This window comes from Podarcis gaigeae (assembly GCF_964106915.1).
Source record: "Podarcis gaigeae genome assembly, chromosome: 3".
NCBI classification, from domain to species: Eukaryota; Metazoa; Chordata; class Lepidosauria; order Squamata; family Lacertidae; genus Podarcis; species Podarcis gaigeae.
The window spans coordinates 80,062,992-80,085,965 of record NC_139680.1 but is presented as its reverse complement, the minus strand read 5'-3'; the positions used below and the strand labels follow the sequence as shown (position 1 = coordinate 80,085,965).

The window sequence follows — 22,974 nt, the reverse complement described above, 5'->3', positions numbered from 1 at the left end:
AGAGAGAGAGAGAGAGAGAGAGGGAGGGAATCAAATTGGCTCCAAGCCAAAGGCCAGGCGGAACAACTCTGTCTTACAGGCCCTGCGGAAAGAAATCAGATCCTGCAGGGCCCTGGTCTCATGAGGCAGAGCGTTCCACCAGGCCGGAGCCAGAGCTGAAAAGGCCCTGGCTCTGGTTGAAGCCAATCTAACTTCCTTAGGGCCTGGTTTGGGGAGAAACTGTATTGCAAGTTAGATTGAGACCCTCGCTATACCTAATTAGCTCTATAGTCCAGAGCGCAGTGCTGGTTTAGAGTTACATCCAAATAAGATCAAAGTCACTACCAACTTGCATATTAATTCCCATTTTCCCCATTTTATTTTTTAATAGAGCCTTTGGAGAGGACGATATGGTCATTGATCCTTTGGAATTGCTGGGCAAAAGAATTGATTTCCAAATTCACATTTTACAATGCCTTGGAGTCAGATGGATAAAAGAAGTGGCACAGAGAGGGATTCAGATTGGGTATTGTTAGTTAAAGCTTCCTGTGAAATATTCTCAGTTTGGCTCTTTGGAGTGAATAAGAATTTCACAACTGAGTTTTCTTTTGCATGAAAACTTTACCCAAGATAGTAATTTTTTCAGATAATGTTGGGTATCTTTATTTCTTCAGTTATGCACTTAAATCCATTCTTGACTTGCTGGTCTCTTTCCTGTTGTTGCTGATTTAGTAAATAATTTAGCTTTATAAATAATAGATTATAATGATCTCCACGGCAACTCCATGGGTTGTTACAGGGTCAGCCTGTGCTTTTTTCAACTCCTAGTATTGCATAGCACTGTAAACCAGGAGTAAGCAATATGATGTGCTCCAGATGTTAATGGACTCTAGTTCTCATCATCAGTAGCCAGGAATGATGGGAGCTGGAGTCCATCATTATCTGGAGGGGCCACAGGTTCCCCATCCCTGATTTCAATGAAGCTTGTTCAGAAGAACTTCCTAGTAAATTGTGTCCAGTGGACGCTAATGCCTGCTAGGTCAAGTAGTCAAGATTAGAACTGGGTTCTAATCAAGGGAAATGTATTTTTGGAAATGGTGACATTTTTGGCCCAAAAAGAGTATTAAAAATGACTACCATAAAGAAATTAAGAAACCATTTCATGAAATTTATTGGGCATGCAAGACAATTTTTTTTTAAATTAATAACTAGGAAGGAAAATCTAACCTTGAAATGTTGCTTCAAGATTGTCATATTTCTGTTATTTCAAGCAGTTGATGTCTTTGGACACAGACCTTAGTTTTTAATTGGGTCTTCGTTTGTTTTACTATTTTAGATATAAATTTTATGATCTCCCATGCTCATTATACACAAAGCCTGTTTGGAAAAATGTGAACCCGAAGATAGAAGAGCTAGTAAAATTTTCAACCCTTAATATGTCCCATGATTTTTTGAACTATTTGCAGAAAAATGCTCTGATTGTTGACTTGTGGGGGCTTCAAGGTATGCTTTTGACTTTTTATCTTGATAAAGCTATGTATACACCTTTATATTCAGTACTTTGTACCTAAAAGCATGGCTTTTGTTTGGAAAGATAACATAAAGCTGCCATGTACAAAGTCAAAAGATTGGTCTTTCTTGCCTAGGTTTGCTTACTCCAACTTGTAGTGGCATGTACATCTCATTAAACCACAGTTCAATAATAGTTTATTAAGCCATAAGCTGCCCCATGAACCATCAAGCAAACTTTTGTTTCATCATACCTTGAGTCATTTCCTCCCCCTGGCTATTTCCACCATCTCCTGTCTCTCTACCTACTATCCCAAAAATCTTTGTGGTGCCCAATTCATGGCACTTCCTTTTTCCCGTTCCTGTTGGAAAGTGTGTGGAAATGTTCCTCAAATTTTTAATCAGCTGTAATCAACAGCCAATTCCCTTTCCTTGCCCCATGAAGTTCTTTATAGAATTTATTTCCATTCCTCTCCTCCACTCCGTTGCCACATCTATCAGCTTTATTCCCCTATTCACCAATCACCCTGTTGTGTATTGGCTCTCCTGTCTGATTCAGCTCTCAGGCACTGTGCTCTTAGTTGCTGTTCTGCATTACAGGCAGCAGACTATGGCATGGTGAAAGCAAAAGGTCTTTCAAGCTGCCCTGCACCTCTCCTTGAACCTCCAGCTTTTGCATGTTTACATAGCAGTATGGGGCTGTTTGTAAAAGGGCTTTCAAACAGTCCCATGCTACATTCTGAAGTCCTGACAATCAAGGCTTCAAAGCACCACATCATCCGACATCAAGTGATTGGCAGTTCACCCCTGCTTTTAATGTTAATCTCTGGTATGTGTTGTAACTGACTCAAAGGTTTGGACAGCTTTGTGGTGCTGCAAGTAGGTCATGCTGACTTTTAGCTGACTTTTAGTACAGTGGTACCTCGGGTTACATACGCTTCAGGTTACAGACTCCGCTAACCCAGAAATAGTACCTCGGGTTAAGAACTTTACTTCAGGATGAGAACAGAAATCGTGCTCTGGCGGTGCAGCGGCAGCAGGAGGCCCCATTAGCTAAAGTGGTGCTTCAGGTTAAGAACAATTTCAGGTTAAGAACGGACCTCCGGAACAAATTAAGTTCTTAACCTGAGGTACCACTGTACCTTGATTATGTGTGGTTGGGCCCTTTATGATAGAATAAAGAGTGCTCAGTTATGTGAGATGCTAGCTAGACCTTGAGTTTAAATCCCCCTGGCTCTTCTTTACACTTTGAACTATTGACACAAAACATTTTGAATTCTTGCTGGCCAATTCTGCTTGTTCATTGTGAGACCATGACAGCTACAAGTCTTTGACCTATCGTATATTTAAAGTTAATTACATTACTCGGCAGCCACACTCTAACCCCACCTAGGACCAATGACTAGTCTAGCGCACTTGTTCTCCCAGGAGATGCTGGCGCCTGTATCCAGCACCCTTGTTTCCCTAGGATACCTTGCATGTGCAGTATCATAATGGCACATGTTAGACAGGAGTGGAGTGGCAGCAGACACCTGAAGCAGCAGAATAAGGTAGCTTTAGGGGAAAGAGGGGTAATTAAGGGGGGCTGATGATGCTCTTTCTAGGAACATGTTGTTATTTGTTACCAATGTTTAAAGTGATATAGAATGGGAATGTGGGGGATATAATCTATAATGGCAGTATCTTCCCAATAATACAGAAGGATGTGCGCAACTGGATTCCTCTCGGCAAGACATGGCATTAACAAGGGAGAGCTCTATTATCATTGATAATCCCAGAGCTGAGGTTCTGAGACACACCAGTCTGGTAAGTGTATTTTTGGTTTTCTTGCATGTGGTCAAAGATCATAACCAAGCAGTGTCCCAATTTCATGTAGCTAATATGGCAGGTGCTTTTTTCCTGCTAACATGAATTGCTTTTCTGCTGCTGTTGAGAATGGAAAAAGATCTAAAAAAACCCAGAAACAAACTTAGGGACAAAAAACTGATAACTATTTACTAGGGACAAATTCAAGGCAATAGGGACTTTCCTTGTACATGGGGACAGCTGGAGGCTATACAGCCATATGATGGCCAAATATGCCATGAAACCAATACCATTTCCATATGAATTATTGCATATGTACACACTTATTTTTGATAAGAATTTCTTCTATTTTTAGGACACAGAAAACCAGATTGCTGAACTTTACCAAAAGCTGTTAAAACTAGAGCAAGAGACTGAACTGCTTAGAGATATTAACAGAGCTCTAAGGGAAGAAAATGTACTTCTGAAGGATAAATTGAAAGCGTGCGAGATTGAAACCCATAAAAGTAAGCACCTGACCCCTTTTAAAAAGGTATAGGACCCCTGACAGTTAAGTCCAGTCGCGAACAACTCTGGGGTTGCGGCGCTCATCTCACTTTACTGGCCGAGGGAGTTAACTTTGTCCGCAGACAGTTTTTCCGGGTCATGTGGCTAGCATGACTAAGCCACTTCTGGCAAAACCAGAAGTGCATGGAAACACTGTTTACCTTCCCGCTGGAGTGGTACTTATTTATCTACTTGCACTTTGACCTGCTTTCGAACTGCTAGGTGGGCAGGAGCTGGGACCAAGCAACAGGAGCTCACCCTGTCACAGGGATTTGAACCACCGACCTTTCGATCGGCAAGCCCTAGGCTCAGTGGTTTAGACCACAGTGCCACACGACCCCTTTTACTTCTGCTTTAATTATGTTGAATTTGACCCTCTTCGGCTGCAATCCTGAGGGGGGGCAGAGGGGGAACTGAAGGCTGTTTAATTCCGTACCCTGAGACCCACTGAGTCGAACTGAGGACGGAGGAGCATTCTAATATTCCCTCAATTTTATAGTTTGTTTTTAAACTATAAGCTATAAACCAAACTATAGTTTAGTTCTAATAGGAAGGAAATACAAGGGAGAGATATTTACATCAGCTCCTAAGCTAGTTTAAGTATCTTTCTGGTTTGGAGATATGTCAGGCAGCTTTGGATCCTTCAAATTCAAGCCTTTATCTGGTTCTTCCTCTCCCTGTGACATGCTTGCTACTGGGCCTACAGATGTCAGAGCTCCAATGCTGGTAGGCTCAGGGTGTTGGAGGTTTCATTGGTGGCAGGAAGGGACGTTCCCCTCCCTTATGTAGGAGAAGGGACTACCAGTGTACACTATGTCCTCTTGCATTCCCTCCCAGGGCCATAGAATTGCAGCCGTAAAGCATTAACTGCTCATATTTACTTTAATACATTTTTGGGACAGGTGACAGCTGGCAGGTTTCAGGTGAGATTACCATGCTTGATTTATTGTAGTAGTGGTCCACCTCAAGGTCTCAAACAAATTTTGCATTAATATATGCATTGATGTATCTATGTAAAAATGTATTACATGTGTTGTGCAAGATGTGCTGGTTATTATAAATGATCAAAAACAGGATTATTCTTTTTTACATCTATTGAGTGAAACTCAGGACAGGAAGTTGGCCTTGCCCCCGTCTGCAAAAGTCTGCTAGTAACTTCAAATTAAAAAAAGTTTTAAGAGGAAGTGAAGATGAGAATAGAGCTGCAAGTAAAAGCCAGGAATCTCAGCACCATTGAGTATGGAGCATTTAGCTTCTGCATACCTTTTTGTACAGATTGCTGGAGGGGGGCAGCAAGAACACCAAAATTCTGGCCGTAAGTGGCTCTTTCCTTCTGTCTGTTGATACTAATCTTCACATCTTCCTGTTTTAGGTAAGATCTCAAAATCTCCTACAAAACCCCAAGCTGCTAAGGTAACTCAATCAGCGTCAAAGGATTCTCGCCCAGTTTGCAATTCTCGGATGAGCTGCGATGCAGAATTTGCTAAAGCCCTCAAAGCCTTCTACCAGAATATGAATGTGATCAGAGGCCAGTTTTTGAAAATAAAGCACTGCAGAGCTCCGGTATATATATCTTAACTGATTCTTAAAAAGAAAGGTTGAATCTATACTTATTTCCCCGACATAATCAGTATAATCCTTTTGAAAACTTCTACAGTGAACCAGTAGAAAACCCTCCCAGGACTGTAACTTTCCTCTTTTGCTGCTCTCTTTAATTCTACAGCTCTTAAGAATGCCCAAGTGTTCCTCACACCAAGGAGCCAAATAATGAAGTACTTAATGTTTTCCAGACTGTATTATATTGCAGGGCACATGCACCTTGTGTCCAATGAGAGGGTTTATTTATTTACAAAAGCTGAAACTGGGACATAGGAATGCAGAGTGCACCTCTGCTTTCACTTCCATTGTCAAGACTAGAAGAGCTTTTGAATAAAGCTGCAGAACTGCCTTCATAGTTCACCCCCCAGTTAGGATTTACTGTTGCTCGGGTTAAGTTAAGTTCCCCATTTGCTGGTGTAAGCTATTTTTTCCTTTTCACACTGCAGCTTCTGTATTTCATTTCATTTCTAGGAAGAAGATAATGTGCAACTACTTCGACATTTTGCTGAGAGACAGTCACACATGTTAAAGGACTTTGGAGAGCAACTTGAGTCAAGTATAAGTAAACTGAAAAATGATGTTGCTTTGATAGTTAAAAAGAAACGGGAGAGGCTAGGTTGCAGCAAACCGTAAAGTCATTGTACGAAATAAAACAGTAGTGTTTCAGTATAATTGTAACTGTGCTAAAGCATATGTTGTTTTGTGTCACTACAAATTAAGAGCACAACTTATGTATTTACCAGACCCACCCTGGACACAGCTGTAAGAGGGGAATAATTTAGTTCCAGGGTATGATCTGAAGGCACTTGAGGCAGTCTCCTTGCTGAAGCTGAGCAGGTCAGGATCTGGTCAGTCCCTGGGTAGGTGACCCATGATGGAAGAAAGGTGGGGTAGAAATGTAAGAAAATAAGTAACACTGCATGGTCATTATGTATCATTGATACCTCTACAAAAGTGTTCCTAAACTCCCTGTGTGTAAATTACTCCTGCTGTAACTCCTGAGAAGGAAGTGGATGGGAAACAGCTATGGGTCTGCCAGTTCTGAACAGTTTCGGGCATTGTACTGTGCCTGTGGTAGGAGAGTGACAGTTCCATTGACCATTGTACTGTTCTTCTCACACTGACATAGGAGGAATTGTTCCATCAGGAATGTTTATACACTTTTTTCAAATCTGTGCACTAATGCCTTATTCAGAATAATCAGTGTTGGAATACTGATCAATATTTGGAAAAGTCACTTATCCACTTGTTTGTTCTCTATGTTAGGACACTTCTCAATACAGGGGTGCCAAATGTGGCACAAGGGTTTTTGAGGGGGGAGGTAGTAGGTTATACCGCCATTTGGACACCAGGTACCATTTTGAATCAAGGTGACGGACTGAAATGTGACTTTGGCGTGACATTTATTGGTCTAGGTTTTCTGCCTCTTGAGGTGTTGTCACAAAATTCAAGCACAAGGGTTCCTGAGGTGTGGATGGCGGTCTCTGCCACTGTTTGGGTGCTGTGCACAATTTTGTTCCAACCATTGGACCAAAATATGATTTCACCTGATTTTTGGTGTCACGAGTCCAAACTCACAAATTGCATGAGCCATTTAAAAATCACAGTATTTTTGGGTTTCTAAAAATACCTGGGCAGTCCTGTGCACTTCCTGCTAGTTAATTGAAAAACACTTGGGAATGTAATTGGGGTAGGGGTGATGCTCTGCTTCAGTTTTAGTAAAATTTTATTTTTAAGGAGCATGTCACATTATTTGGGATGGTGCAGTTTTATTTCCAACAAACCACCACCTGGATGTCCTCTTGTGTTCCTTAAAACAGCCCCATGCTCCTGAAGGTAGCAATGTGTGGAGGGGAGGCTAGAGCAGCTAAAAGGTAAAAGCAGAAAATCATTTACAGAAAAGGGCCCTTGCTGTTATATGCAATACCCTTAGCACCCTACCTGTAATTTGGGCTTAAAAGAGGGACTTAACTTGTATTCTCGTTCCATTACATGGTCTACTAAATTGACAGTGGATCTTAAGGCATAGTTTATTCTAAGCACATTAGATAATGCTAATTAAAATGGTTGGCTTTTAAGTACAGTGATCTGTGTTGAGTTAAACAGAAACCAAGCAAATTTGTAACCCTCTTTTATTACACTGAAAAATGAGAACAAAGGGAATTAATAAGTGCTAAAAATCTTTCTTCCTTTCACAATGACATATTTCCCCTGCCTTGAGGATGTCTCAGTACACAGGAAAGGAATGATAACCGATCAGGTATGCAATGAAGTTACCAATTCAAGCAAGAATATTACTACGCTCCCCTCCACCAAGCTTATATTGAAAAAACATTGCAGGCAGAGTCTAGCTAAGTACCATGAGACCTAACTTAAGCATAATGAATTGGTTCCATTAGTGACAAGAGAACTATGTTTAATCAGAGAAATTGCAGTTGTCAAGGGGACTTGATCCCAGTCTATCTGAGTGTAGATTACAGTATTAATTGTGACAAGGTATAGCAGCCTAGGGAAACCTGTCTGAAGGAATGCCCACACAACTTACTAAAGACACCCTTTTGCTTTTTCAGTTTGCTTTCTCATTACTGATCTTCATAGGGAGTTAATTGGTTAAGGCACAGATTTTATAGTAAAGTCAACATTCACAATTCAAAATAAAAATACTGCAGTTGTAATTTGTTACTGATTTTTTTAGTTACCACAGCTAGTTCAGTCAAGCCCCTGATTCTAAAAAGCACTATTATTTAGCACTATTAATATAGTTGTTTTTTTTCATTTAACTATTGCTGTGCTACAGTGTGCATTTCCAGTAGTAAAAGTTCAGTCTTACTTCCATTTTGAGCAACAATATGAAACATGTTTTCCCATTACATAAGATTATGTCAATATTTTATTAAATTTAGCAACCATTTGTAGCTGATCTTTTTGGTATACAAGTACCATACAAACATTTGTTGGTCATGCAGCCGTCAGGATGTTTTTTCTTGTTTCAGACTTCAGGCTGGCTAATAACAGAAAACTCAATTCCATGCTGCTTGAGCCTGTCAATAAGTTTTGTATTGGAGAATGCAGCCCCAGGAGAATAGACACCACCCCTGTAAAACAGCCACACATTTGGGGTTACTGACATGTAGCTGCAAGCAAGCTTAACACTTATTATGAACAAATACTTACTGAAAATGGGATAGTTAAGTTCCATTCCCCGCTGTGAACCTTCAACAAATGTTTAAGTTAATTCATGAACTATGCATAGAAAAGCTTAACAATGTAACTGATTGAAATACTTTGTTATAGTTTTTAATACTGAACTTGACATGAAATTTTGTTATTTCTTAATAAATATTGCGATTTACAAACCATTAAATGACCTAAAGCTTGCACGTTACAACATGAATTAAGGTCATTTGCAGATATATTGGCATTAACACTCAAGCACTTTTTCACATGTTTGCAATAACTCAACTTGACAGAAAGTTTGCTTTTAATGCAAAAGCTGGCTGACAAAGTGAGAGAAAAGGAAGTTACTACACCATAGAACTGTACAGTGCTTTCAATTACTTTGATGCTTACTTTCATGCTAATATATTATTTATTCAATTGTATCCCATCCTTCCTCCCAAAGAGTTGGGAATGGCAAACAAATGGAAATGGTAAGAATACAAAGAATTTTTTTTAAAAAAGAAAGAAATCAGATACAGTACTATTACAGCCAAATAATTTAAAGGCTGCTAGGAACCCTGAAAGTATAAGCTATTTCACATCAAGAAAATTAAGACTTACTTTTTAGGAAGAGAAGGCTTGTCCTTCAGAAGTGCCACAGCTGCCTGAACCATTGCAATGGGTGTAGCAACGTAGCCAGCCTCTACAAAAATATGCGGGAGGGGAAAACATTACACTCATCATTTTGACTCTTGGGCTGGGGAGCTTTTCTTCGGGGGGGGGGGGGTGTTGTTGCTGTTGGTTTTCTCTATCTTAATTTTAGAGCTTATGAGCTATGTGGAAATTGTTCAGCAAGGCTGTGTATTTTTTGACATTTTATTTATTGTTTATGACTACTTTTGTTATGTTGCAGTTACATACTTTTTCATGTTGTAAACTGCCTTGAGTGTGGTTTGAACTGTGGAAAGGCAGCATACAAATAAAATTACTACTGTTTCTATCATTTCTAGAATTACCTTTGATTCAAGATTAAACATCTCCCTAAACACTGGGCCAGTACCATCTAGCTAGCATTCCCCTCCCAGGGCTGTACCTGTATGTACCATTTGCTTTATTTTCAGCAAGTATATAAACTAAATAAGCATGCGACAGTAACACACACAATCTAGATCTCCCAATAACCTTATGAGCAGTACATAAAGCAATCATCTGCCTTTTTCAATCACAAATCACAGTATAATCAAAATCAAACAGCACCACTATGTGCTCAGCTAAATTGAAAGCATTTCATAAAAAGCAGCCAAACCTTCCTCAAAAAGCCCCTAAACAGGAAGGGCATCTGAGCAAATCTGGTACAAAACCTATGATATGTGAAGGTATATCGTTATACAAAATTTGCTATACCTGGTCCCTTTACTTGGGTGCAGATTTTAACATTTGGTTTGCCCAGCTGTAAATCATCTTGTGTTCTGTATCCCTCACCAAAAAAAGTCATTTCAAAAGATGACTCTTCCATCTGTAATTCAAAAGACAAGAAAGAAAGAGCATCAAATCTCTAGGCTATGCCAGTTTCTATCGAACACACATTACTGCTTATACCACTGAATTTCAGCCCAGTTTAACTACAGTGAACTACAACCAAAGTTGAGGGAGTAGTTTGTGTACAAAAAAACCCACTGTAAAATGTTATGCAAAATAAGCCAGTTATTTGAATACAGTGTGACTTGCTCTGCAAAAAGTGTGGTATTTACCACCCATAAAATAAATTTGAGGTTCCAGACTGTCTTTGCTATAATCCAATCCAGCACTCTTATATTGTCATTTAACCTTCATAAAGTTAAAATTATCTCAGTGGTCCTGCTACAAGTTTGGTCTCAAATACTGCTTTTAAGCTAGTTTCTGAATAAGAAACTGCAAAAGTAGGTAGAAAAGGTTCATAGTCTGAATAGAGTAGATATGGGTTTCAGATTTAAGCTGAGATTTTTTTCCAGTCAACTTTCATTGAAGACTGTAAGGACTGGATCCAACACAAGGAAAGATTCACCGCACACACACTCACCCAACATACACACCACAAATTTCGCAAGCTGTTGAACAACAAGGGAAGGCCAGAATAGCACGAGCAAGATAGGTCCACTTTAAACAAGGCAGGAAAACAAACTGTCACCCCAAGAAAAGGGTGGGTCAAAGATTCTGTTGGAGTGATGCCATTTTCCTGCCTTCAAGCAACAGGACTGCTGTTCACTTGTTCTCCTAGTGCTCACCTGAGAACCTATTGCTATACATGGGTTAAACATGTCTGCTGAACATTTACTTCAATATTCAGTGTCCCAATATTACAACAGTAAGCCCTCAACGTAAGCACATTAAACTTGTGCATATTCAGCTTTATGTGCTTGGCAAAATAATTATTAAAAAATGAAAAGGGTGCAGCATTGGAAAAAATGACTTTGACAATCCCACCCACCATTGAACTCTATGGGTTTTGACTGTACACTATTTTGGCTTCATGCGCAATCCTTGGAATGTAACCTCAGCGTAAATTGTGAGCTTATTATACTCCACATCAGACTACCCATTATCCCTTTCCTTTACCCATTCCGCTTGAAAGACCCCAAGATGCCTCCTACTCCACAATTTTCCCAGTATTTAATCTACAATCTCACATAGAATTAAGGAATTTTCCATTGCTGCAATTAGTAAGCTAGTCCTGTGACACAGTAATTATGTAGAGAACGGTCACATCAGAAATACAATCACCTAAGAACAAAAGTAGTTACCTGTTTTTCTGTTGGTCCTTCCTTTGTGAAATGTCCCCCAGAAAAAAATGCGGGATACTGAAATAAGACAACCCATAATAAATTCCAGGATAATAGGGAGGGAAAATCAAGCTTCCAAAGTATTTAAAACAAAACCTACTTTTAGCAGGAGCTTTCTTCCAAAGTTGAATTTCACAAGCATTAAAAATAAAAGGCCAGCAAACATTAGCTTAATAACAGTTCCAAGACCACCCACAGTCGCGTAAGCAGCATACTGCACCTGAAAAGAAGAGAATTTTTTTATCAATGAAAACATGCCAGTTTATGTATAAACTGTTCCAGAATACAGATTTTTTTTAAAAAAACTTCTTTTTATTCATTTTCTATAACCAAACAACAGCAAAGAAAGAAAAAGAAAAATAGCCAACACATACCAAAAAAAAAAAGAAAAAAGAAAACATCAACCAAATCAAAACACCTAAACCAACCAAAAAACAAACATTAATTAACAATACAGAATACAGATCTTAAAGAACAACAATTCACAAACAACCAAGCCTTGCTTAGGCGACAAATAATAAATCCAGAAATAGGCTAGATATGATTGCTAGCTTTAACTGTGGGCATTGTAAGAGCAGCTGGAGGCATTAAAAGAAATACAATTTTCTTTTAGTACTACAATTACAGTAACACAAATACGTTATCATGTGGCACCATTGCAGAAGGAGTGATGACAGCCTTGCTGTTTGACACTTTTTCCCATTTCAGAGAGCTACATGAATATTCCCCACATAAGTGGCAGTGGTGACAGACATTCAGCAGTAATAAGATTTCCCAGAAGCTCATAAAGTAGCACATGCCTGCAATCTTTGCAGTGTTAGGCACATGAATTCAATATGGTTTCCCCTCAGGCACCTTTGCATATTATTGCAAGTTTCACATTATCAGATTCAAAGATTTCACTGATGATAGGACATTCTTTAAAATAGATGTTTAAGTAAACTTACAGGTGTTTCTTTCAGGTCTGTGTGCAAATAGTGCTGAGTTCGTTTTACTACAGAGACATCTGATCCCATGAACGGAATGGAATATTGTTTAAGTTCGTTACTGTAAAACAGTGCACCTCTGCAAAAACAGAAGCCAGGACAATTCAAACAAAGCTTGGCAAAGTGTGTTTCAGACAAGGCACTATCTACCTGTCCTTTCAAGCACATAAATCTGTATAAAGAAATTCTACCAGAATGCTTCCTTTCATGAAAATGTAAGGCACCTACAATTTTCCTTACCTTACATTCCTTCTGGAAACATCTTCTGAGCTACGTAAACAATAAATTCTAATCCACAAAAGTAGTATACCTTCTCTTAAGCTTTCTTCCAGTCACTGGAAGGGGTTTGTGTCCTATTTGCCTTCGAATTTTTTTCAGACTGCCTTGATCTGCAAAGCCATGTATAGCTGATTTCCAGGTCCCATCATGAATGCAGGAACCCTGTTAAAATGTTATGTTAATTCAATATACTATGCTCACAACACATCTATACCATTAGCTACAATAATGAAAACATACCTTATACACCTGATTCAGTGACTAAATCAAAGTATAGCTGAAAGCTATATACTTGATCCTAAGCATGACCATTTTCTCACTTCACCTCTCCTGTCCCCTCACAAAGATTAGTGTGTCTGCTCCTATGGCATTTATCGTCTGCTGTAGGAAGCAGGAGTGTGAGTGCATTCTAGCGATGTCTAGACTAATCTGGCTAGCTGTGTGAAGCACAGCATGTATGTCTGCAGGATTTTCACCCCACAAAAACCGTTTGCATAGACAGAAAGTAAGCTGTTTCTGCTCAAGGATGTGTCTTACTAGACTGGGCTGAGTTTAATATTGCATCTACTCCTCCTCCAACAGTGTTATAAAATATTGTTATTGTCTGCACCTTCCCAATCACTTATTTTTAACAAATGTTAAGTAGCTATCTACCCAACATCAGCAATAAAGCAATTTCTTACCACCTAACAGAAAGCAGATGCTTAGGTAAGGCTATCAAACTGGTATTGCATTACTTGAGTACTAGAAGTGCTATAACAGAACAAGCATTAAAGAGTGATGTTCTGCTGTCTGACAGTTTTGTAGACTATCACTACCAATACAACAGCGAATGTAATAATTTATTTTTATATTGTCTATATGATAAGTACCTACAATAAACTTAGCTAATCAAGAAATCAACCAACCTCTGGTCCAGATTTTACAGTCAGGAAACTTTCAACTGCAGTTAATGTACCTTGGGGCGGGGGAAGATAATTAATCATTAAGTGTGGTTGTAACAAAGAATTAAACAGCAGTTTATACTCAGGCTGTCATGGCATCAGGTAAATGAAGATACCAGGACACATTGGAAATCCTGTACTGAGAAGCAACAGCTTGCTCATCATTTCATTTGAGATTCTATCAGTACTGAACCTGCCACCTAGTTTTAAGTCACATACAACCTATTTTAATGATAGTATTTCCAGAATTATGCAACTTCTAATCAAGTACACTTTAGACGTGGGAAAAATCTCCATAGGCCATAACAAGCCCTGTTTCTACTTGGGATGTATGCCAGCAACTCACTACAGAAATGGAGCGGTCTGTGTTATTTCTACATCCCTTTCTAGCTCCGTACTCCATTCCATTAAGGAGCATAAGTTCCAAGTTTTTGTTTTTTGCTAATGCAACAGAAAGACTGATTGATGTACATTATTTTAAGATGATGGTAACTGAAGATATTTATAACTGCATAGCTTAATACAGCAGGATTCTGGTAACTATAACAAATATTTTGTAGCAACATCAGTCCTTGTGAAGAATTACAGAAGAAGCAGAATACAGAGCATATTATTGTTCCTAACCACTCAAATATCATTTTAACTCTCCACAAGGAAAATAATTTCTGCACCGCATATCAAAATTGTCATTAAGTTTAAGAGTCACCTTTCAAAGAGTTTCTGGTGTACAATACTCCCATATCTGCTGGGATAGAGTCAAAGCCACAGCTTCCAATAATATACACTCCCTTTTCTGCAGCTTTGTCATTGTAATTCAGATACATTCCTTCCAGGAACTGAAAGAAATGAAACAACATTGTACTGAAAAATAGATAATATTCTCTCTCAATGTTCAAGCAAAGATGATAACTTTCATAGCTGTGTCACTGGCACTATATTCAGTGGCTGATGCTCCATTTTGCAACATTACATAAGGTTATTATATTATTATCAAAACATTTATTGAGATGGATGACAGGGAGGGGGACCCACCACAAGCAAACTCAGCATCCCTGACTGCTGATACTTAGGATGGTGCAGGAGCTGCTATTCAAGGGCAGTATCACAAAGTTGGACACATACAAAAAAATTCCTGCATGATGGTAAGATGTGCAAATATGAATAATGTCTTAATACAATTGCGAATCTAGCTTGTTTTCTCAGTTTCTCATACCTGAGGCTCTCCACTGATGTCGATACAGCTTGTACCATTCTCAACACAAGCTTTCACCACAGGCTCACCAAAAAACCTGTACTATAAGAAGAAATAAAACTATTACTACTTTCATAAATCATACTATGCTACTTTAATAAAGACAGTAAGTTATCTCACTATGTTTACATATTTGAACAAGGTTATGTAAAGCAATTTTAATTTCTAATGAAATTTTAATCAATAAACACAATGATTAAAACTATTTAATTCCCATTCGGATTTTAAGAAACATCTCCCTCTGCATGCAATCCTTTCCTACCTCCTCTACCACAACTACAGCATGCACGTTTCAGTTATTAACCTTTGCTCTAGATTTAATGAGCTGGCAGAACTTTGCAACTGAGAATGAAGTAACAATGCCTTCCTCTTCATCTGCCTTCCCACAGCCTCACCACACACAGCTGCAATAGGCACTGTTTTGGGGGAAAGCAGCAGCATATTTTCCACATACAGCAATTTATCAGCTATTTGCTTTACTTAATAACTGCAAGTATAATTGGTATAAACAGAGGGAAATTAATTATGGCAAGAATTATTTGGATGTTCACTATACACACTGGGTTAAAAGTCAAGAAACAAACTGAACTGGTTCAGCTGCTATTATTAATACAGTCTTGTACATTTTACACTGGCCTTGAAGGACTGCCAGGCCCTTCTTGCTGATTTCTAAGCTTGCAAATATGTAGTGGTGGAATGGTGAAACTAGGAATCACTCTGCCCACATTCGAACCTATTTAATGAAGTTACTTCACCGTCTTAATATTTGCTAATGAGGGCTGGGCATAAGCCTATTTCACAAGGTCAAACTAGAATAATCCCTCATTTTATGCACATCTGACTTGCACAATTTCAACCATTGTAGCTGAAGGTGGGCTGAGTGAAATCATGCAAGTCAAGTTCCAAGCAAAGTAGAAAGCTTAAAAGCTTTTCTCACACCAGGCTTACTTGGGTTACCTAGCACAGAAAGAGATTTTAAGCTCTCTGCCTGGCTTGCTGGGCAAGGCCTGCTGGGCGTGCAGGCTGCCTCTAGGATGCAAAATCTTGCATGAACTACCCTTCCAGGGCTAGCACACAGAACGGGTCTTGTCCAGCAAGCATGGCAGAGAGTTTGAAAGCTCTTTTCACACTGAATAACCCAAGCACTCTGGCATGAAAAGAGCTTTTAAGCACTTGGCCTTGCTTGCTGGGCAAGACCTGCTCAGTGTGCAGGCTCTGGGAGTACTGGGGGTGTGCTCTCTCTCCCTCTCACCTGCTAGCTGTGGGGCAGCTCCATGAGTTTGACTATACACAATTTTTGCCTGCACATATAACCCTTGGAACTGACTCCTTGTGTAAACTGAGAGATTACTGTACTTCAAATGCCAAACAACACTGTCAAATTACAACCCTTTCTGATAACAACTGCCTCAAAATTATTTTTAATATCTGATCACCACTATAGAGGAGTGATACAAACATTATAAATTAATAAGTAAAAATATAGGATTAATATATGCCTTTGTTTCACAATGGCATAGCAGAGTTGCCCCTTTAACTTTTATTCATCCAGAAAATATTTTGGTTTACATACTTAGAAAAGATTTCTTTTTCAATGTTTGCTAAGGTAATAAAAATATTGCAATATATTAAATCTTCATTTTTAAAGTTTTTAGTATCATGGGAACTTTTTACTTACTCATTTTCCAAAAGAGGAAAATACTTACTGGGCCTACACAGTTCAGAACAATAGCAGCTTGTTTAGCCATATTAGCAAGAGAGGATGGATCACTGACATCACACAGTATTATGCCAACTTCTGACTTCAGCTCTTTCTTTCCTGAAAATGTAAAAGAAAAATGTTATAAAAGAAGCCTGGCACTGTATAATAATGGCTCTCTAATATACACATTGCTTTTTCTTAACATTCATTATTTAGTTATGAATTATTAGATGAATGGATCAAACCCTGGTCATTTTAAAATCCTTTATTTTTTCAACTACAGTACATTTGCAAAATAGGTTACTTTTTTCTGATACAAATTCAAACATCCACTCCCAAATATGCTTTTTCAGTATAAAACAACTGTGCAAATCGGAAGATGGGACTTCTTGCCACAAAAGATGACCGGAAAAATCTCAAGAAATTATTGAAAACTATTTCAGAGAAATACAATGCAGCAAGTCAGCCATGTAAGTGCATGTCACAAGATTATCACTATGACGTTTTATTTTAGCCATTGGCTTAGAACGAGCAACTACTCTGGTTTTAAAGATCAGTTTCAATAGGGTTTCCCCCCTTACGTGCGTTTTAACTTAGCAACCTCAGCACCACACAACCTTTTTCCAAGACTGCATTTATTCATGCAACATCAGAACCAATACATTTTCCCAGCACCAGAAAGCCTTGGGCTATAAAGCAAAAGAATGCAACAAGTGTCAACTGAAACACATTAATGAACCAACAAGCATTTTCACAATAAAAATTGTGTGGGCTAAGAAATCTGAAACAATGCTCAACTCAGTTATACCGACCAAGCGTGGGAACCTCTAACTAGAAAAGGCTAGTATATACAAGTCAGGACAAAGCAACAATTAATAGTTGGAGAAGCACAATGTCTGAAACAGCAAGAACTAAAGAACTCACACTGTCACAAAATGACAAAGAACACAGAAAAAAACTGACATTTTAAACAAGAAATGGGCCCATGTATGCAACTAACATGGTGATACAAGGCCCCAATACACTGCGGAGGATGTTTGGATGTAGCAGAGGTGCCTCTCCACTTAGCGCTGCCTGACTCCATTGGTGGGGGACTTCCACAACTGCAGAGGTCCTTATCAAAAACATGGCTGGGCAGAAAACACTGCTAGCACCAACAAGCAGAAACCCCTGAAACAAACTTTTCTAGAGTGGGAAAGAGGACCGGTTGTGCTGGCCAATGATCCACTAGATTTTAAGCTGGTCCAGCTACAGCCAATAGACCTTACCTGTGCCCAACTGAAATGCCTGCCTAAAGACGACAAAGGAAAACATGTAATGAAGCTGCTTCTGCCCTTGCGAACATACCGTAAGTAGCAGAACTGCAGAAGTGGTAATGGCTTTGCAGCCAGTCCAGTCCTGCTGCTCCCAGATGGGTGCTAGAATTCCTCCCTGAAGCTACAATTTTAAGTCATGGAAACATTCCGGTTGTTAGTCAGGAAAAAAGGAAACAAAAAACCCTTTGCAGTGAAAAATATGTATCACAAACAGCACCATCCACCTGGGTTTGGCAAACTTGGGTTCAATATCCCCCTCTTCTATGGCCCTATCACAAATTCTTGGTTTCACAGTGCAAGCCTAATTCCCCAGGTAAAATGGGTGGGAGAGGTTAGCACATTGTGCATCTTCCCATCACCCCAGTTGCCAGCCATAAATGAGCATAAATTATTATTATCAAGCATATTTATCCTACTCTCTTGATGCCAGAGTGGCTTGCAAAGAAAAGTCAGTCCTTGCCCTCAGGCTCGCAATCAAAGAGACATGACACAACAGGAAAAGGGGCTGGGAAGGAGTAGGAAAAAAGCAAGCTCAGGCAATAATTCTTAGTTACAGAGACCCTGCAATGAGCAGCAAGAATTGAAAAATTTGGCGAGGAGTCAAACGTTGCTGTTCTTTCAGCAGAGCTGATGGAGAGGATCTGCAGTTACATTTCCCCCTCTCTCTCACAGCCTGACAGGCAGTTGGGGGAGGGAAGTTGCTGTTTATTTAGGAGCTGATGAGAACACTGTGCAGTCCCATCTCTTCCTTTCCTATAGCCTGATGGGCTTACCCTGGAGTAACAATTTACATAGACTGAGAAAGCTATGCTGGAGTAAGGAAAGCTGGTGTGGAAGGCACAAAGGAGTGTGTTAAGGGTGGAAAATTGCAAAGCATCCTAACTCATTTGGTCTCGCTCATAGAGCTTGGAGCTTGAGCTCAGTGTAACTTACAGCACCAAAAATAAAGGTGCAATTAATTCACCCCACAAAAATCTAAGAGTAAGGCTTACCCTGCCCACACCCCTGCTAGAAGCAGTTAGGAAACAGCTTAATTTACACAGGAGATACACAGGCCTCTTTGTTGGGGGTTAGGGTCACCCTGCCAATACCCTTCTGCAAACAATGGCAACTTCCCAGCTAAAGTTGCTGTGAGAATAAGCACAATAAAAACTGTAAAGCCCTTTGGACTTGGAAGGGTTATTATCTAGATCAGATTTGTAATAGTCTGCTATCATCACCCCTGCCTTTAAATGGGATGGAAATCCTCCTGCTTGCTTGAACTCGGGAGAGAAGGGCTGCACAGTGATATGCTCCCTACACACTCACCTGCCCTGGATCAGTAAGATGGGAGGAACCACCACTCGTTCACATAGCTCCAAAAGAGAATTAGGCCTATCCTGCATGGGCCCATCCTGTCTATCAGCAACTACTGGTCATGACCAGGGCCATAGCAAGGGGGTGGTGAGGTGGGCCCCCGCCAGGGGCGCAGGTGATGGTGGGCACAAAATCAGCTAAAAATATGTCCATAAATGCAAATATTGATTATTGCCTCATAAGAAATGGTTTTAAATAGAGTGAATTGAATGGGGGGGTTGGAGGAGAGGCGAAAAGAAGAGCTAATTTGTCCATGGCTAGGGGGCGCAATCTGGATGGTTCTGCCAGATGGGGTGCAAGATCACCTAGCTACAGTTCTGGTCCTGACAGCTGAATGTCATGGCTCTAAGCCTGTGGACTTCTGCAGTCACCTGTCTGGCCATTGCAGAGAAACAAGATGCAGCCAGACTAGGTAGTCCTTCCGTCTGGTCTAGCAGGGCTCTTCCTGGCACCTGACAGGCTGCTGACATGGGCAACCTGGCCGTTTTGCAGTGAGCAGCTAGCCCCAGTGGTGTCCACACTTTTTTCAAAGAGGGCCAGATTTGATGAAGTGACAAGGGCCAACCAAAGTTTTTTTTTAGGATTGAAGTTGCTGAGCTTTTTTATGATTTTACCCCAAAGTCCTTGAGCTTTTTTTAGGGTTGGAGTTGTTAAGGTTTTACTGGATTTCACCCCAAGAAATAAACTGCCACAGGGGCCGGATTAAACCGACCTGCGGACCGGATTAGGCCCCCGAAACGGACTTTGGACACACCGGCACTAGGAACACCCTTATCGCTCTCTCCCTTCCACCACCCTGGAGAGAAGCAATCGGGCTAAGCTCAGGGTCCGGGGCCACGTCGCTGAGTTAATGTCTCACTTCGCCATCCTGGGCGCTCTCTCTCGCTTGAACGCGGCGGGGCTTGACTCCGAGAAGGGCAACCAGGAGCGACGCCTCCCCTGACTCCGCTTCTCATTTTGAGGGAAAGAAGCAGCAGCAGCCCTTGGGCCAAGCAGAAAAAAACACCCCCCACTCGCCCGCTCCCTTACCCAGCTTCTCGGCCGCCTTATCGACCGCCGCTTGCAGCTTCTCTCGGTTCCTGCCAGCCACGGCCCAGCGCAGCGAGCCTCGCAGCTCATCCTCACCGGCCACCCGCGCTACCTCCTGGACCACGTACTGCCCCGTGAAGCCCGATGCCCCGAACACCACCACCTCGAAAGGCCGCCCGGTCGCCATGGGGACGCGAAGAAGGCGCCGCGCTCATACAGCGCGAGGCGAAGAAGCGGAGAGGCGCTGCGCAACGGCTGGCAACCCGCGACTGCCGATGGGGAGGGGGAGGGGGCGGGGCCGCGGATCAACGGCCCCCTCTCCCGCCAGCCTCACGTGACCAATACTCGCTCCCAGCGCCCCGCCCACCAGCGGCTCCGCCGTGAGAGGCCCCCGCCCCCAGCACGCTTCCAGCGCAGCGCCTTTGCCAGTCTCGGCTGGTCCTGCCTGTTTCTTTCCACACCCGTCGCTGCCACGCCCCGTGTTTTCAGGAGGCGGGAGTGGATTGGCAGAGTCTCGTTCTCCACGCGTTGGGAGGCGACGTGCAGGCTCTGGCGACGTGCGTGCTCGTGCCCGAGGCGCGCGGTTGCAAATCCTCGCCAGCCCAGCCTAGCAGAAGGCATAGCCGCGAAATGGAGGACGATAGGGAAAAGGGCTGCATGTTGGGCTCGAAGCAAGAGCTGCGCTTCCTGAGGGCAATAACAACAACAATAATAATACTACAGTACATTCACAACAGCTGTTCTCTTCTCTTGGGGACCCTCTACAGGAAACACCTCGGGAAATATGGGCTTAAACTGTCAACGTTTTCCTTTTTTTAAGGGGAAATTCCCTTATTCCAAATAGGATTCCTCGCAAGAAAAGGGAAAAGTTGACAGCTATGGCTAAAATCTAATGCATAAATAGGCAGCTATGCTTGGGTGCATGGTACAGAAAGTGTGCCCAAGTGTCATGTCTAGAGCCATGTTACAAGTGTGTCTTGGAATTAGGCCCACGTGGGCAGTAATTTGGTTCGAAGCAGCAGGCCAGATAAAGACCTGTAAAATGAAGCATTGGACCACATATAATACCAGGATATATCATGGGATTCAGCCTCCCAGTAATGGGGGGTGTATTCTTGGGATAGCCCAAAACATCTTTGGTGGAGGGGTGCTACCTCTCTTTCACTTACTTAACTGACAGGGGACAGCAAACTTACTCAGTAACAAGCTGGGAGGGACAGCATTAGCCTAATTTACTGTACCTTACACACTGCTTCAGTAGCTTGTGTTTGTGAAGTAGTTTATAAATCTGCAAATGATTTGTGTGGGAAATTTTTCCATTCAATTATTTCCAAAAATCCCGTCTAGAGGATTTCCCCCCCAGAATCACACATCTAGGGGGTTCGGTGTCTGCTACTCATGTTTATAATAATTTCCTCAATAACACAACAATACAGTAAAATACTGTACTCCTATGTGAGAGTATCCACTTTGCAGGAGTAGTATCCTCTCTACAGCCATGGTCCAGTGATCATATTCTCAGTGAGAGGAGGATAGAGTATTAGTAACCTGCCCAATATGATATTCTCTGTACTGCTGCAGATTTCAAGGGCAGAGAAGCATGACAGAAACTGCACACTTATAACCTTGCACTCATTTTTTCCAAAATAAAAAACTCAATTGCATTCTAAAGTGCTTTTAAAATCTTGAGCCAAAGAAGTCAAATTCTACTTCAGTGTAAACAAAACATTATTTCAGGGGTAAGTGCCCCCACCATGCGTCTGAAAGTCCAAGCAAGTTTCACAGTAGTGTTCTTGGAATGAGTTTCAAAATGTAAAAGACTAATTAACTACAATGTTAGGGGTAACGTCTCTATATTTATTAAGGTGGTGGTGCAACGAATTACAGCCCATGGATATGTGGGAAGTGCGTGGGTTGCTGTAAAGATTTACATTACAAAGCTGTCAGTAGGTTAACTATCAGTTGCCAAGTTTCACTTTGGAATGGCCTGTTCCTTCAGACAATTTAGAAAGATTTAAGGGTATTATTTGCTTTAATTATAGAACCCCCAGCAACAAGATTACACAAAATTCTGCCAGGAAAGAGTGTAATTTTCAATGGAAAGGAATACTTTCTGGGACTTTATGCTGACAGTATTGTTTTATATACATCAGACCCAGTTAATGCTAGAAGGTATAGAATGTCTCTCAACTTAAGGTAAATTTTCAAAAATTGGAAGTAATGTTCTTTCATATTCCCCTGCAACTTTAGGAAATCTCCCAACATTTTACCAATAGCTAGAAAAAGTTTCAGGTATTCAGATTACTTATAATTTAAACAAATCATATCAGACAAATTATAGCAAAGTATGGAAAACAATAAATATGGGCATACGGTGCTGGAGCAAAATGAAACTTTCTGTTATGGAACTAAACTAAAATGACACTTGTTCCAAAAGTATTAATTTCAAACATTACCAGTTTGGCTCCCACCAGACCATATGTCTAAATGGCAAACAAAACTTAATAAATTCATGTTTAATCAGACATCTGGGAGCTGGGACACTGTCCTACAGTGGTTCCGCTCCTTTCTCCTGGGCCGCGTTCAGAAAGTGGTGGTGGGGGGATGAGTGTTCAGACCCCTGGGCTCTCACTTGTGGGGTGCCTCAGGGTTCTGTCCTCTCCCCCATGCTTTTCAACATCTACATGCAGCCA

General features: G+C 40.9%; 2 protein-coding genes across 2 annotated transcripts in view; one reads left to right on the top strand and one right to left on the bottom strand.

Annotated features, from left to right (window-relative positions):
- LOC310841342 (kinesin-like protein KIF28) overlaps positions 1 to 6,111 on the top strand; it is a 33,008-nt gene extending 26,897 nt beyond the window's left edge. The window contains 7 exon segments of the mRNA XM_083732218.1: positions 371 to 505; positions 1,316 to 1,482; positions 3,188 to 3,294; positions 3,650 to 3,800; positions 5,213 to 5,403; positions 5,911 to 6,045; positions 6,048 to 6,111. Coding sequence (XP_083588344.1) covers positions 371 to 505; positions 1,316 to 1,482; positions 3,188 to 3,294; positions 3,650 to 3,800; positions 5,213 to 5,403; positions 5,911 to 6,045; positions 6,048 to 6,098 — 937 coding nt within the window. The 3' untranslated portion in view covers positions 6,099 to 6,111.
- Positions 6,112 to 7,554: 1,443 nt separating this feature from the next.
- Positions 7,555 to 20,755, bottom strand: SCCPDH (saccharopine dehydrogenase (putative)). Its single transcript, XM_083732638.1, has 12 exons — positions 20,282 to 20,755; positions 16,585 to 16,697; positions 14,840 to 14,920; positions 14,333 to 14,462; positions 13,591 to 13,640; positions 12,714 to 12,844; positions 12,365 to 12,482; positions 11,518 to 11,637; positions 11,379 to 11,435; positions 10,003 to 10,114; positions 9,220 to 9,301; positions 7,555 to 8,534 (listed from the first exon to the last, which is right to left on the bottom strand). Exons 1-12 carry the CDS (start codon positions 20,466 to 20,468, stop codon positions 8,429 to 8,431), a joined length of 1,287 nt encoding a protein of 428 aa, XP_083588764.1. The 5' UTR covers positions 20,469 to 20,755; the 3' UTR covers positions 7,555 to 8,428.
- Positions 20,756 to 22,974: the final 2,219 nt, after the last annotated feature.